Source organism: Anopheles stephensi, chromosome X (assembly GCF_013141755.1).
Source record: "Anopheles stephensi strain Indian chromosome X, UCI_ANSTEP_V1.0, whole genome shotgun sequence".
Lineage (NCBI taxonomy): Eukaryota > Metazoa > Arthropoda > Insecta > Diptera > Culicidae > Anopheles > Anopheles stephensi.
In genome coordinates, this window is record NC_050201.1 from 8,741,884 (window position 1) to 8,755,974 (window position 14,091).

Below are 14,091 nucleotides of genomic sequence, written 5' to 3' on the forward strand. Positions count from 1 at the left end.
ACAAATACAGTCACAGCGTCAGGTATTGGGAGTTTGACTGTGTGGGGTGCTTCCGAGGGCCCGAGGTCGGACAGGTAGAAGGAGCCAGTCAGGGCAACCATATTGGACCCCGGGTTTTGTGCCTATTTTGGGTAAAATATTTCAACCAACTCTTCACAGACGGATCGGGTGCGACGGTCCAGGATTCGATACGCCACCACACAAAAAGAAACGAGAGAGAGAGAGAGAGAGGTAGAAGTGCGTCTCGAGAGAGTAAGAGATAGATTGACACGATCGAGGCGAGATCTCCACTCCAAACTCGTGAACGGATGAATAAAAACAAATGTGCACTCGAGAGATCGCTGTGTTGGTGGTGTGGTGATGCTGCGTTCGTTTCCATTACCAGCGCAGCAGACGCTCGTTCTCGATTGAACTCTTTTGACGGACGGGTTTGGGTTCAGAAGACTTTGTGCCGCGCAGAAGAAAAGAGTGTGAGAATGCAGGGTTCTTCTGCCTATTTTTAGTTATATGTTTTTCGAACTTTGATACATAAACATTCTTTTAATCGTTTATTTATAAAGGCTTTGGATCTTTGAGACCTCGTTCGCCTCTTAAAAGATACTTTAACAGGTTGGACGGTAGATTAGTTTATCTACATTACATTACATTACAGGTTAGTCGCAGACGAACATTTTGGCGGTTCTCCTGAAGAAAAATATTTAGAAATTTTTAACAATGTTCAAGAAATTTGCTTAACCTTAATTTCTGGGTCTTATTTTCACACATTAGCACTAACTTGTTGGTTTATGTTTTCTTTTGTTATGAGTTTGCTGCTCGTCTAGAAGACTACCCTTAAAGATTGGAAGGCCTGTGTTTTAGGATACAGTTCATAGAGCCAAAAAAGTATCCAAAATAAGGTTCTAAAGTATGAAAACCAGCAAAAATTGGTTCATGGGGTTTTGCAAACGTAAAAAATCAACAATATTTTTATTATAGAACGTGAATGAACGAAAATCTGTTTAATTTCGATCCGCTGTCTCCTGAATAGTCATACCGAATTTCACAAGCAAAAATTTACAAAAATTACTGACGTTTTCGACGACGTGGAAAGACGTTTTCGATGACGAGATTAAGAAATCGGTATCATAAATGCTTATTTGCTTCCCTGGAGATAGGGTCTAACTTCATTGATATTTGAAAACGTTTTCCTACAACATGATCGATAGTGACCCTACAATGACTCAAGAGAACTTCAATAAAATCCTCCCTAAATGTGTTCGAGCTTGGATCGTAGTGCTGATTTTTTTTTAACTAAGGATGTTTTTTTAACATCATCTTACAAAGTAGAATAAATGCAAATATACTGCTATTAATATGAAAGAGCTTAAAATGCCTCGATTGTTCGCATGTTGAGTTGTTAGACTTCCTGCAAGATTTCACAGTGTGAAAATACTTAAATATTTCGAACGCCGATCTTGTGCCTTGTATATTGATCATCACACAGATATGAAAAGAGGCTGCAAAATTTAATGAACTGATCATAAATCCTTCTTTCTATAAGCATCTTTCCACCATAAATGACCCCGTATATTTTGTGCTGTTCTGTGTTTCATTGTTACTTCTTCATCTCGTTTCATCAAAGGTCTGCTAGATCAAAAACAAAATAGCCAACATTTTAAGCTGATTGAGTTCGTTCTTTCCTTTGGCTCAAACACTCATACACACACACGCGCATACGCTCAATCAATCAGCTACAGTTGCCGGATGCGGGCGTAAAAGCTGCTATCCCACAAAACCCTCCACAGAGCCGGACGCTACCAAAGTGACCAGCGCAACCGAGACTCATAATTAAGAATTTAAAAACCACTCAACAAAAGGAAAAAGGGCTCATTTTGCAGGGGTGATTAGTTTCACACCCAGTTCTTTAGACACACACACGCCCTGGTAGCCCTCTTCAAACGGCCAGACCATAACGTTTCTGCACATTTAGCATGCTGTCTGCAATATACACTCTGACCCAAAGAACAACGTACGGTGTACACGATCATGGCAGGGTTCTTTTCTGGCACGATCGGTTCGGTACCAGGGGGCGCGAAAGCGAGAAAGCAAAACCCCGCAATGGAACGCACGGACCTCGATTTGGTAACACGATCGCCCGCACCCTCGTGCAACGGAGAAGTAGAAGAAAAAAAACCAAAAAAAGCCAATCCGAGCAATGAAGAAATGGAAACACACAACAAAAAGCACACAAGAAAAACAATTCGTATTGACGTTTCGCAATGGATCGTTAGCTGTCAGATTTAGATCAGGAAAATATTTCTTGAATCATCTTGACTGTGTGTAGTTCGCACGCAAAGATGTGTGTGTATCTCAACGAAATAAAAGTTGGGGGAATAAAACACTAAAATTCCTTAAAAACTTTCTCACCCAAACATGCCCAATACTGAAGAAAGTGTTTCCTTTGCAAAAAAAATCTCTCACTGCTTATTTTGCTTCGAGGCGCATCAATAGGAGCATTTTGTTGACAATTTAGTCGGTTATGTTTCCCCCCTATTTTGGGAGGATGTGGTACGGTGCGATAGACATCCGAGTTTTAAACCCCACCAAAAACCGTCGATGAGCCTCCGAAAACTCTCCCCCAACGTAAGCCTGCTGGTCGTAGCTTCTCAGAAAACAGGTTTTACGCCAAGCCAAAACATTGCACCCTCCCACAACCGTCGGACGCGCTCCCTCGAACCCTGCCCGGTGCGAACCTCTAGCGCAGTTTAAAAACGCAGCCAATAACCGCCATTCACACACAGCCACACGAGGCCGAAGCGTACGAAGAATGTGTGTGTGTATGTGGCCAACGGCGACCGCGCGGTACTGCAGCGCTTAACCATTAAGCTGCTAAATCCTATCCCAAAATCCGGAACGATCGCTTATGCCGAAAACACACCAAAGCCCATCTTGAGGACGCCATTGTTGTTGTTGTTGTGATACACAGTGTGTGACAAAATTAGCATAATCATGAGAAAAAGGAAAACCCGCCAGTTTCACCCAGCGGCGCTTCACATACTCGCAACACATACGCAAGGAGTGTGTGGATATGGGATCCAACGGCGTACCCTTAATTCTGTTACGTGTGTTGGTATTTTTTTTAAGTAAATCTTTGATAGTTGGCATGTGGGTGAAACTTGAGGCCTCCTCCTGCGGGACGGACCACGAGCAACCCATTTTGTTTCTTCCACTGCCGGCAGGCAGGCTCACGAGTGCGCACCCCCTAAAGTGAAGGGCAAAACCTTTCACATTTATCGAATTAGCAGTGTTAGTTCTGGAGTTGGTTTTTTCGCCACCAAACCTGGCGGTTGGGGGGGGGGGGGGTTTGTCGTTTTTTTTGCTTTCTTGAAGACGTAAGTTATCGTCCGAGACACCGGTCCAAGAAGTTGGAGGTGAGGGGGCTGTTGTTTACAGCGTGCCCTTTTGCAGTAGGGCAGTTTTTTTTCGTAGGGCGCAAATTCAGTTGTTGACAAGAAAGTGCAGGGTTCTTCCACTTCTTTTTTTAAAACTTCAACTTTACTGCCAATTCTGGCTTTCTTGACGTAATTTTACAAGTACCTGAATACTGTAGGGATATTGTAGGGCGTATGCGATATTGCAGGGTTACTCACCTTTATTGCACCTTTGGCAGGTCAAGAGTCTTGGCGGGTGAAAACACACACGCCGGAGTTGTTGAAGGCTGTACGGGAGGATGCCGCTTCATTGATCGATGATCTCCTGTGCTGAATCGGACCCCTAAGGTAGGTTTTGTAGCATGTTTGATTGCAATTATCGTACGTATTTCCTCACGCAGTTGAATGCTGGTTGTGGGATACACGGTAGGTAGATAGGATATTCTTCGAACCCAAACACCTCCACTTCACTCAAAAATACGCACACGCACAACACACAAGGCACACAAACACAACAAACACACACACGTAGAATGGAAGGATGCTGTGTTTAGGGAAAATTATCGATTTCCGATCAGAATCGGCATGAAACGTGAAATCGAGACCCAGCGCGTTTAATATCGCTTCTTTGGGGTGGGCCACGCAATTAACGGCTTTAACCACACTCAGGGTAAAAAAAAAACAAAACACAACTCACTCACACACTCACTTTCGCAACTTCTTCACAACTACCCAATGAGAACACTATTGGAGAACCCTCCCTGTAGGCCGGAGTCCGGACAGGTCCCGGGCATTACATGGCAGCCGCCACCAGCTAGGCTGTTCCACTCACCACGTGCCTCACGAGAGCCTTACTGCTGTACGACTTATACTCGGAAGACGATTGCAAAGTAATGTTATGCTTTAAACAAAACCATTTGTTTTCGTTTTGGCTACGTAAAACTCCCTGCAAACTTCACACGCTAAAGAGCCAGTCACCGCTTTTGCACACGCACACCGAATATGGCGGAGATCTCTGTCTCCGTAGTGACGCGCTCGCTTCGACGTGCGTTTCTTACTGGCCCGCAAGATGGATGCGCGTACGGTTTTGGGAGTGCGAAACTCGAAACCATGCTCCGTTCCCAGGCGGCACTTTTGTAAGCTGGCACACAGGCAAGCTGGTAACGAATTTAATGCGAGCTGTTGCGATCGTACGTGGAGCATGTGGTTTAGGGGGTTTAGTTTCCTCGTGATGAGTTAAGTGTTTTTATTCGAGGAAAGCAAACATTTGTTTTAAACTGCTTTACCTAAACTTTATTATCTTACAGGAATATATATTCGGTCGTCTAATTTTAGTTGATAGAAAAATCCATCAAGCAGTTTTTTTATAACTTACCAGAAAAATAAAATAAAATAATATTACTTCTTCTTCTTATTGCTTGGCCTCTTAGGTCATGCTGCATAGTTGGATAGTCAGTCCACGCTATGGGGGAATCAGCCCAGCTGAGATTTGAATATCGGTCCTGCCGTGTGAAGACTGGCGCCGCTGTCGTAAGTACCCCCGTGCCGCCCTTTGCTACTTCATCTATGATTTATTTTTTTATGATCAATCTACCGTGCCAAACTAAATATTGAGGACTATGATGGTCTTAGCAATAGACCAGCTGCTATTGCTAAGGTCATCGCAATAAATCTCCATACCCACTGACAGGCAAAATTAGCCATAGCCCTAAGCATTAGATCAGAATTTCAAGCAGGTCCTCAAAAAATCGTTTGCTTACGATAATTTTCAAATATCTTCGAATAAAGAAAAAGAAAGATTTGTAAGAAATGTGAACTGTTTCGAATTTATATTATTTATCAAATTTCCCATACTTTATCTCTATTTTATGAACAAAATATTGTTCAGCACGCTACAAGCTTTGAGATTTCTTAGCCCAAATCACCGTAGGCTCCATTATTTGTGTTACCATGCCAACTAAATTCCTCTTCTGGAAAAAAAATCTTCTTCGAGCCTTGCTTTCCAATTCCATTCATCAATGTAAAGAAGGCCCTTAAAAAGGCGCGACAGCCTTTGGGTTTGATCGCTCTCGAAGATCGTGTAAAGTAGAAGAGAGTGAGATGAAGATTCACGCTCACGCTTTTTTTCTCACGTCCGCTCTTCACATTCTTACAGCGATCTAGAGCGAGAAAGACGGTGATGATGGTATTAAAACTTGAATTTCGAAAGTCAATAGTTATTTAAACTTAAAATATTATGCTTTAGTGGTTGCTGGGACGATGTTCCAATGTTATGTTTGTAATCCAAAATAAAGTGAAGTAATTTTGTTGTTCTCTTTGTGTTGTTTCCTTAAGCAGTAACGCTCTCCTTCACTCTCGCGCTTAAGATGCTTACCCTCAAGCATTTGCCGGAAAAGGAAAGAAGTATGAGCTTTTAACTAAACTTCGCTTCTCTCTCGCTTACAACCGTTTTTAAATTCCATTAACGTCCGTCATGGCTTTTGGCTTTAATTTTATTTCAAAACTTGCTTTAAGTTGTTCTTCTAGGGAGTAAGATAAGCGTGCGTTGAGTAAAGAAGAATATGAAATTAAATTATGGCCGTTTATATTTCTACACTCGCTACAAAAAGGAAGAATTGTAACTCATACTTTGAATTTTGAATCGAGTGTAAAGCGTAACGGCCTGCATTGCTTTTGCTCTCTTTCTCTCGCAACAGCAAAAATGAGACAAATGGAATGTTATGAGCATCGACGGGGATCGAGAGCTTTTTGCTCAAAAGCTCCTTAAAGCTTTTAAGTCGTTGGATAGAAGCTTTCAAGTTAAGCTAAGTTAAGTTAAGTTAAGTTAAGTTAGTTAAGCTTTCAAGAAGTTAAGTTAAGTTTCAAAAATTTCAAAATCCTTACGGATGAATAAAAAACACAAACAGTTTAAAAAAAAGTAGATACAATAATATCTAAACTGGTTATTAACAAAACTCGAATCTGATGAGGCAGAAAAACATAAAAAGTGGACGCTCACTGCCGATAAAGGCCACTTATAAATATTAAATGATATAAAGAAAAAATATGTGTACAGCAAGAAGCTTTCATATGATGGACTTGAGAAGGTTTTCTCAAGTTGCTAATTTTCTTGTTCAAAATCGCTCTTGAGAGTCAAAGGTTAATGTTGATGGATAGCCTTGCTTTATTTTATGACTTACTTAGCAACACTGCCACGCCGTCCATATTGAATGAAAATATATTTTTTCCATATTTTCATAAGAATGACCAAATATATAGTTTTGAAATTATACAAAGAATAAAGTTGATTCGTTGAAATAACGTTGAGCAATACGTGTAAACCGTTCCTAACGAATAAGAAAAAAAAATCGGCATAATAACCTCATTCAACAATGTAGCATAATCAGGTGCTCTTATTCTTATGTCCGTCACTGTACATGGACATAAGCTGCATGGACATAAAAACAGTAATGGATTAAAAGTTCCGAAAATAATCGATAACAACTTAAATATCATTTGCTTCCCTAAATTCGTTACCCGGAAGCTCTCCGACACCGGAACATCCAATCACCAATAATTGGAATAGAGTTTTAAGTTTTTCGGCGAAGCATCTAACCTTGCTTCGAAGAGACAGACACACACGAACTAAGAATTGACATTAGGTTTCGGAAAACCACCAAAGCCACCAATCCATGCCAAGCAGAACTTTTGAAGATTGGCATGAAAAAAAAAAGGTCCATTCCGGAGGTGACGAGAGCACTGCAAACGTCGCTTATCAGCTGCAACCATTCGGTTAAGAGTTTGGTACGTCGCCGTTCTACGATAATTTTATTGCAAAATGGACTCGGTTGTGGAACTATCCCCTGCTGACAGTTAAACGAAAAGACGTGTCCCGTAGCGTGTGGTGAAGATTACACCTGTCATTAGGAAAGGTACAATGCCTTTCTATTCACAACCAACAGCTTGAGTTGGAAACGTTCGGAAAATCCTTCACTCCTCTCTCTCTCTCTCTCTGAAATCTAAAAGTGCCATTGTGAAAATGCCATCATGCCACCACAGGAAGAGCATGTTTTTCGAGGAAAGTTAAGAAGCAACCGGCACAGCAAACGCTTTAAAGCTCTGTCTGCTTGGTTTGAGGTTTTGGTACGGACGATATGTAGCCTTCCTATATTGTTGTGCGAAGGTACGAAGCCAATTAGGAGGTGGCAAAAACATGGAAGTTGTGCTTCCGGGTAGTTAAGCAACCACATCGGACGACAATTGAATCCGTTGCAGTGACGACCATCGTCAGGCAGAGTCTTCCCGCTGCATCATCCTCGTCTAGACGCCTCAAAACCTACAAGCGTTCGTAAACAGGCACACTTCCGTTCTACATCCGGCGTAGCCATTATCTGCCATGTGCATAACCTGGTAAAGTGTAATAATTGAACCGGGGAACAACAGAAGCTATCTCCAGTCTGCAAACAAGGTTGCCATCGAGACTCCGATAACAATGGCTCTGACAGGTGGTTCGTCCGCTTCGGTATAGTTTCGTGGGTTGGTCTGACAGGAGGAGTACTTACCACCAGACATATCAACAAGCAACCAAGGCTCTCACTCTCTCTCTCTCTCTCGAGCAGTAAACAACACATAATTCTTATCTATTTTATTTAGTTTTATTGATGAAAGCAGCTCAAAAGTTGCAATAATTTTGAAGCGAAACGTCGCTCGCGTATGGTAACTTCAGACACAAACACAAACACTTGTCAAAAGCAAGGATTTACGCATTATCGCAACGCCTCGTGCACCATCTTTTTTTTTCTTTCTCCAAATCATGACAGTCGCCAGGATCGTGAGCTTGTGTTTGTGAGATTAACTTTGGTACATCTTATTCTACTGGTACGTCGCCAATACGTCATCAAAGCAGAGGGAAAAAAGAACAATAATACAACGAAACTAAATGCTATACAGGGGGAGAGTGATAGCTTTTTGTCCTGGATGGCGGCCATATTGCTGGGCTGATACGCCATCCGACCTGGACATCCTACAGTAATCTAACAGCCTAATAATTGTGTACACTACTACCAAAAACAAGTCTACCTTCTAGCTTCGAACATGCAGGACGTTGGGTGGGATGAATGCGGTATTGGATGCCGCCCTGCACTACTCTTCACCAAGAATTTGTACACTTCGCACGGGTTTTTTGCTGTACATCGGTAGCATGGTGGCAGCCGCCGTCACCGTACTCTGCCCATCCGGACGTCCCTGTCCCGCATGGCTCTGTTCTCGATGGGTTGGTTGCGCCTGGGGTCGTGGCATCGAGGACGCACCCTGCAGATGGTGCAACGGTAGCTGCTGGTTGGAGGGTCCAGTTGGTGCGGCGAGCGGTAACACCTCACCCGACCCGCCAGGTGCCTGTATCGCGAGCATCAGCATCCGGTACAGAAGACTTTCGCGTACCTCCGGTGGTAGATAGTCGGCCGAACGGAGTGACCCACCGGCCGAGGAGCCTGCGTCCAGCGGTGACTGATAGTACTGACCGTTGCGTCGGGCGGCGGCCGGTAGAACAGTGCCGTACCCACCGGCATCAGGATCGGGTTGACCACCATCCACACCACCGCGCACATTGGCGCTCGGTGCGGAAGGACTGTACAGTGGGTTCTGATAACCCTGATGCCCATCGTACGGTCCACCTCCGTATGGGAAGGGTAGCGGTGGTCGTGGGATCTGCTGCTGAGGATAACCTCCGCCGAGGTAGGGGCCTCCGAGCCCGTACGGCGACGGAGATGGTCCGGGGAAGTAAGGATTGTACGGGAACCCACCATTGTAGCCACCATAGCCTCCTCCCAGACGGTATCGCGATACCTGCTGTGCGACCTGCTGCTGCTGATGGCGGAAGATCAGTACCTGCAGAATACGCTCAAAGTCACGCGCTGTTAGAGGCCGCTCCGGGGGAATGTCGTAGTAGTACGGACTGGATGGTAGTCGTCCGCCGCCTAGATGTGGAGGGTACTGGGCCGGATTGTACGGGATCGGGACAGGGTAAGAGTTCTGCTGCTGCTGTGTCGCGCTCAGTGGTTGCTGCTGCTGGTGGTAGGCTGGGTCTCCTGCCGGAAGGTTAAGACCCCCATTAAGACGACGCTGCTGTCTGTAGGGTAGGATGCTGTTCAAATGTTGCTGCTGTGGTTCGTCCGCTTCACGATCCTTATCGTCCGCGTCTGGTGCAACACGTCCACCGTACGGGGAATCCTGCGGCGGTGGCAGTGGTGTGAACGAGCGTGCATAGGGTGGAGGTAGCCCGTACGGTGTTCGGAAACGACCGGCGGCAGGTGAGGGATTATCATCACGCGGACGGAACTCGATTGGCCGCGGACGGAAGATGGGACGCCGTTCTTCGGCGTGAGCTTCCGCTTCGTTTGCCGCCAGTACACGGTTGGCGGCCGGTATCTGCACGACGGACGATGACGCGGGACCATCGGTAACGTAGCTGTGTTCGGAGCTCGGTTCGGTGGAAGTTTCGTACACGATCGGTGCTGGTTCGTGCCGATGCCCGTTGATCGGGCGGGCCGGTTGCTTTACGTAGACGCGCTCCGTTGTTAGCCGCTCGGGAAGTGCACCTGGCGCGGATTGCGACTGTGCCTGCAGTACGCTCTGGATGTGGGCGGCTCGTTGACGTGCGGCTAGCACGGCGGCTGGGATGCGTGGCGTTGGGTGGGTCGTGTAGAGTGGTTTACCACCGCCGGCATAGATGCTGCCGAGCTCACCGTCCGCCGCCGACTGGCCGTAAACGATTTGCTGCGGCTGTGCTTCGTACTGTTCGCCGGATTCGCTGACCGCCGGTGCTGCCAGCTGACGGCGCAGGAAGTTACCACGGACGGGTTTCTTCGAGGGTGATGGGGCGTGTGTGTACTTGCCTGCTTCGAGTCGTTCGGGACGGGCAAGCTGTTCGGCGGTCTTGCCAGACTGGTAGGGTAGCGGTGTTGGACGAATGATAAGCAACGTACCGGGCTTCGTGTGCAATGGTGAGGTGTGCGTTGAGGATGCTGTAGGCTCACCGAAGGATGCTGCCAGATGGCCTCCAGTTTCGGTGGCGGCCGATGTGACCGTGCTTTCGGTGGTGGTTGTGGTTGTGGTGGTGGTGCTGGTGGTGGACGAACCACCGTTCATTGCCATCGTTGTGCCAGCGGTGCTCGTTGGTGGCGTTGCTGTGGTGGAGGTCGCTGAGTAACCGTGACGTTTGCGCGGTATAGTCTGTATGACGCTTGGGCGCAGTGTGCTGGCATGCTGGGGGTTGTGGTGCAGATGCTGATGGTGCTGTAGCTGCTGCGGTGGATGATAGTTTGGTGGCCGGCGGGTGGTCGGCATCAGTAGATGCTGGGTACGGTTGAACCTTGGCGGTATGTGGACAATCTCCTCTTCGGGTGTGTGTGGCGTGGATACCATCGGGCTGGTCTGAGTCGGCTGACCACCGTACGACACACGCTTAATGTCACCGTTCGCATCGATGTACCCGTACGTACCCTTGATGTTACCCAGCACATCCCGACTTTCGATCTTGAACGTACCGTCCTCCGCTTCGTACCCGACCGTGTACGACCCATCCTGATTCACCTTGCGGATCTGCTTGATGATCTCCAACCGTTGCGTTGGGTCCTTGGTTTCCGCTTCGCTCAGATCGACCGAGTGGTCGGGTGTGGTCTCCGTTTCACGCTCACCGAGCGTCACCGGGAGCGTTGTGTGTGTTGCCTCCACCAGGGCGTCCGTTGTCGTGATGGCTGCCACCGACGGACAGGACAGTGTGCAACCGGCAACGAACAGCAACGCCAACATCATGACTCTCGTTCGTCTTTTGCTTGGAGTTCGAGGCTGAGGAGATAGAAAACGGGAGGAAAGAGAGATGATATCCTGAGGTCTTCACATCACGATCGAAGAGGAGAATTCTGGTCTTTGGCTGACAATGCTCTTACTGATGACTTTGGGTGCGGCCCGGTAGTAGATGCGACCGGGGTTCAAATCCCATTTGAGCCAAAGGTCGTTAGACCAAAAAAGACATTTGGCTGCCGCACATCCTCACACCAACGCACCTTGGTGCATTACTTTGTATCAGTTTTCATTCCCACCCACCACTCCATTGCGTTACGCAACAGCGCATCTCTTACTGCTGATAACGCACCAAGATTGCCAAACGAAAAATCTCTTGCCGCGCGACTTGCGAAATTGAACCACATCGAAACACGAGTCTCGCTGACACCTACAAGGGCCTCCGGAGTGTGCGGATTTCTTCACCGAAACCCCCCCCCCCCCTCCCCTCTCCGATACCCCACGCAAACACCCTTTGTCTGTTCGCGTTTTACGATGTGATCGTTTGTTTTTTCTGCGTTGTTCCACGTGGTGCTCACACGCCAGTTTCCCCCTGCTAGCTTTGGTTTGCCTCACCTGCTGCATATTTGCATCGGGAAGAGGTTGCATTCGGTTTGGTCACCCAGTGTGAGATTCACGCGAAACGTGCGAACTTTTCACGTTGCGCGTCAGAAAACCGTTGGAAAGAAAAGAAACACGCGCCCGGCCGTGGGCGACAGTTTGCTCCGCGGCGTGTTCCACGCGTGAGCACTAAAATTGATGAAGTGGTGCTGAAGTTGCTCCAGTTTTTTTTTGGCTCTTCTCGCTATGGTCAACCACCGTTCAGCGCTTTTCTTTTCGGCTTCTTTCAGCGATGCGTTCGGTGCAATGCCGTGCAGTCCTAACCTCACTAATCTGAAGCAGCGCGGTCGGTCGCTCTCACAAAGAGAAGGGGTAGCCTTGAGATTGGGAGCCTTACTGTTCCACCATAGCACACCACTAATTAATTAGTGTATAATTTGGTAATAATTGAAGCAGGTCGAAGTTGCGCACGACTCCGGGCGGTCACCATCTTGTTCGACGAGTATGTCACCAAAGTTACGGATGCTCCCGCAAACAAGAAAGAGAGAGAGAGAAAAAATTGGAGTCCGCATGCATCAGCACTTCAAGAAGTAATCGGGACCTAAGTAGAACCTACCAGATGTCACCCGTTAGCACCCCTAAGATGCTACGCCATTGCGCGAGAGACCCTGTGTGTTTTCGCCCAACCGAACGAAGACTTAATTTCGGTGCGAGTGCACCACGCAATTGGTAATTGCGGAGAACGTTCCAATTTTCTTAAGCAGCCACCAAACGCGATTTGCATCATTCGGTCGAGCTGCCAGTTGTTGGGAACGGCACCGGCCGCCGGCACACCATTTATGGCGCCTTGATTGTGTTTATGATTCCTGGTTTTCGCACTCGACGCCCGCCAAAAAAAAAACACCTCATGCGCTATTGGCAAACCTGTTTGCCGGAGCATAGATTTTCTCACCTTGGGATGCGCCGCCATGTATCCCATCTTGGCCGTGTTGTGATGCACCGTTTTTGAATGAGACTCCCCCGGGGGCAAAGTTCAATCGCGTGGCTGACGCGTGGTTGTGAGTGTTTTAGAATCGCTAGCTCACTGGCTCACTTCAACGTAACGCACATAACTTCCTCGTCCAGCAGCGTTTAGTACGGGGCAAAGTTCGGGGCCACAGCCCTTAGATTGTCTTCGGTCGGTGGGTCCGGGTGTTCCTGGCAACACACTTTTACGTCGATTTGGTTGATTGCGTATTTTTGTGTGGATTGATTGATTGGGTAACCGTGTTTTGTCCTTTTTGTTCGATCACACACACACACACACAGGTTTCACCGCGGTTCACATAAACAAACGAGCGCTTAGCTTCAAAATCGCTGTTGATCGATTCACGATATCCGCTGTTCCTGTGATATCCCCCGCGAAAGGATTTATCGTCGCTCGCTGCACATACGCATACACAAACAGTCCTTTTTCAGTAGTAGAATGAAAATGAAGCGTTACAAGGCGTTACGCTCATAAGCGAAACGGTATTGATTGATGAACGGGGTGCGGAGAACGCATCGATCACGTATCCTTTGCACGCTGCAGCTTCAAAACTAATACACAGACACACGTGTTCGCTTGCTTTCACACCACACACCCTTTAACACGAACCTTGCACATACACTTCAGTTCTTAACCAGTCAGTGAGCACCACTAGGATAAAGTCACACAGGTCCTTAGAATATCCTCCGAACGCTCGCACTCCCGTTCTACCGAGGAAAAAAAATGATCCCAACAAAATCCTGATGTGCGTGCCTTCGCCAGCACGTTCGCAGCACGCATTCACGCCTCAACTTCGCGACCGTTCAAATGAGACCAGCAGCGTAGGCGTCGGTGTACTATATAGCATCGTGATGGAGCGACCCTCCCACCCGGCGCACCACGGCGCACCAACAACAAAAGCAGATCCCATGCATTCGGTCTTAGTAGCTCGGCGCCGTCCTCCGGCTGCGAGGCCCACCCACCCCGTCATTACCGCGTCAGGGTGTCTGGTAAGCTATTTTCGTTCTGCACACTGCACCGCACAGATGAGAGCGGACCTCTCATGGGGGGTAGGAAAATCGCCCCCCCCCCAAAAGCGACAATAATTTTGCCAACCATACTCCGGGCTGGCAGACCCGGTACGAATTGTTTTAAGCGTTTGACATGGCGGCCCTGATGCAAATCGGCCGAAACACGCGGAGCCACCCCGCAGAATGGGCTGGCCTGGGAAATTTTCGGTCCCCGGTGGACAGATGGATGTATGTCGAGCCCGTGGTCATACGTTTTCGGTTTCGG

General features: G+C 47.4%; 2 protein-coding genes across 3 annotated transcripts in view; both read right to left on the minus strand.

The window, feature by feature from the left end:
• LOC118517435 overlaps positions 1-4,478 on the minus strand; it is a 96,853-nt gene extending 92,375 nt beyond the window's left edge. The window contains exon 1 of one of the 2 annotated variants that reach the window (XM_036063557.1): positions 3,630-4,478. The gene's annotated coding sequence lies outside the window, so the exon portion shown is untranslated. The remainder of the gene's footprint in view (positions 1-3,629) is intronic. The other variant, XM_036063560.1, reaches the window with a different exon arrangement.
• Positions 4,479-8,025: 3,547 nt separating this feature from the next.
• LOC118517442 lies at positions 8,026-13,608 on the minus strand. Its single transcript, XM_036063573.1, has 2 exons — positions 12,742-13,608; positions 8,026-11,234 (listed from the first exon to the last, which is right to left on the minus strand). Exons 1-2 carry the CDS (start codon positions 12,766-12,768, stop codon positions 8,532-8,534), a joined length of 2,730 nt encoding a protein of 909 aa, XP_035919466.1. The 5' UTR covers positions 12,769-13,608; the 3' UTR covers positions 8,026-8,531.
• Between the last annotated feature and the right edge of the window lie 483 nt (positions 13,609-14,091).

Coding starts and splice junctions, on each gene's coding strand:
- LOC118517442 (XM_036063573.1), bottom strand. CDS start 12,768: ATGGGATACATGGCGGCGCATCCCAAG. Junction 11,235..12,741: donor ACATGGCGGCGCATCCCAAG/GTGAGAAAATCT, acceptor CTATCTCCTCAG/CCTCGAACTCCAAGCAAAAG.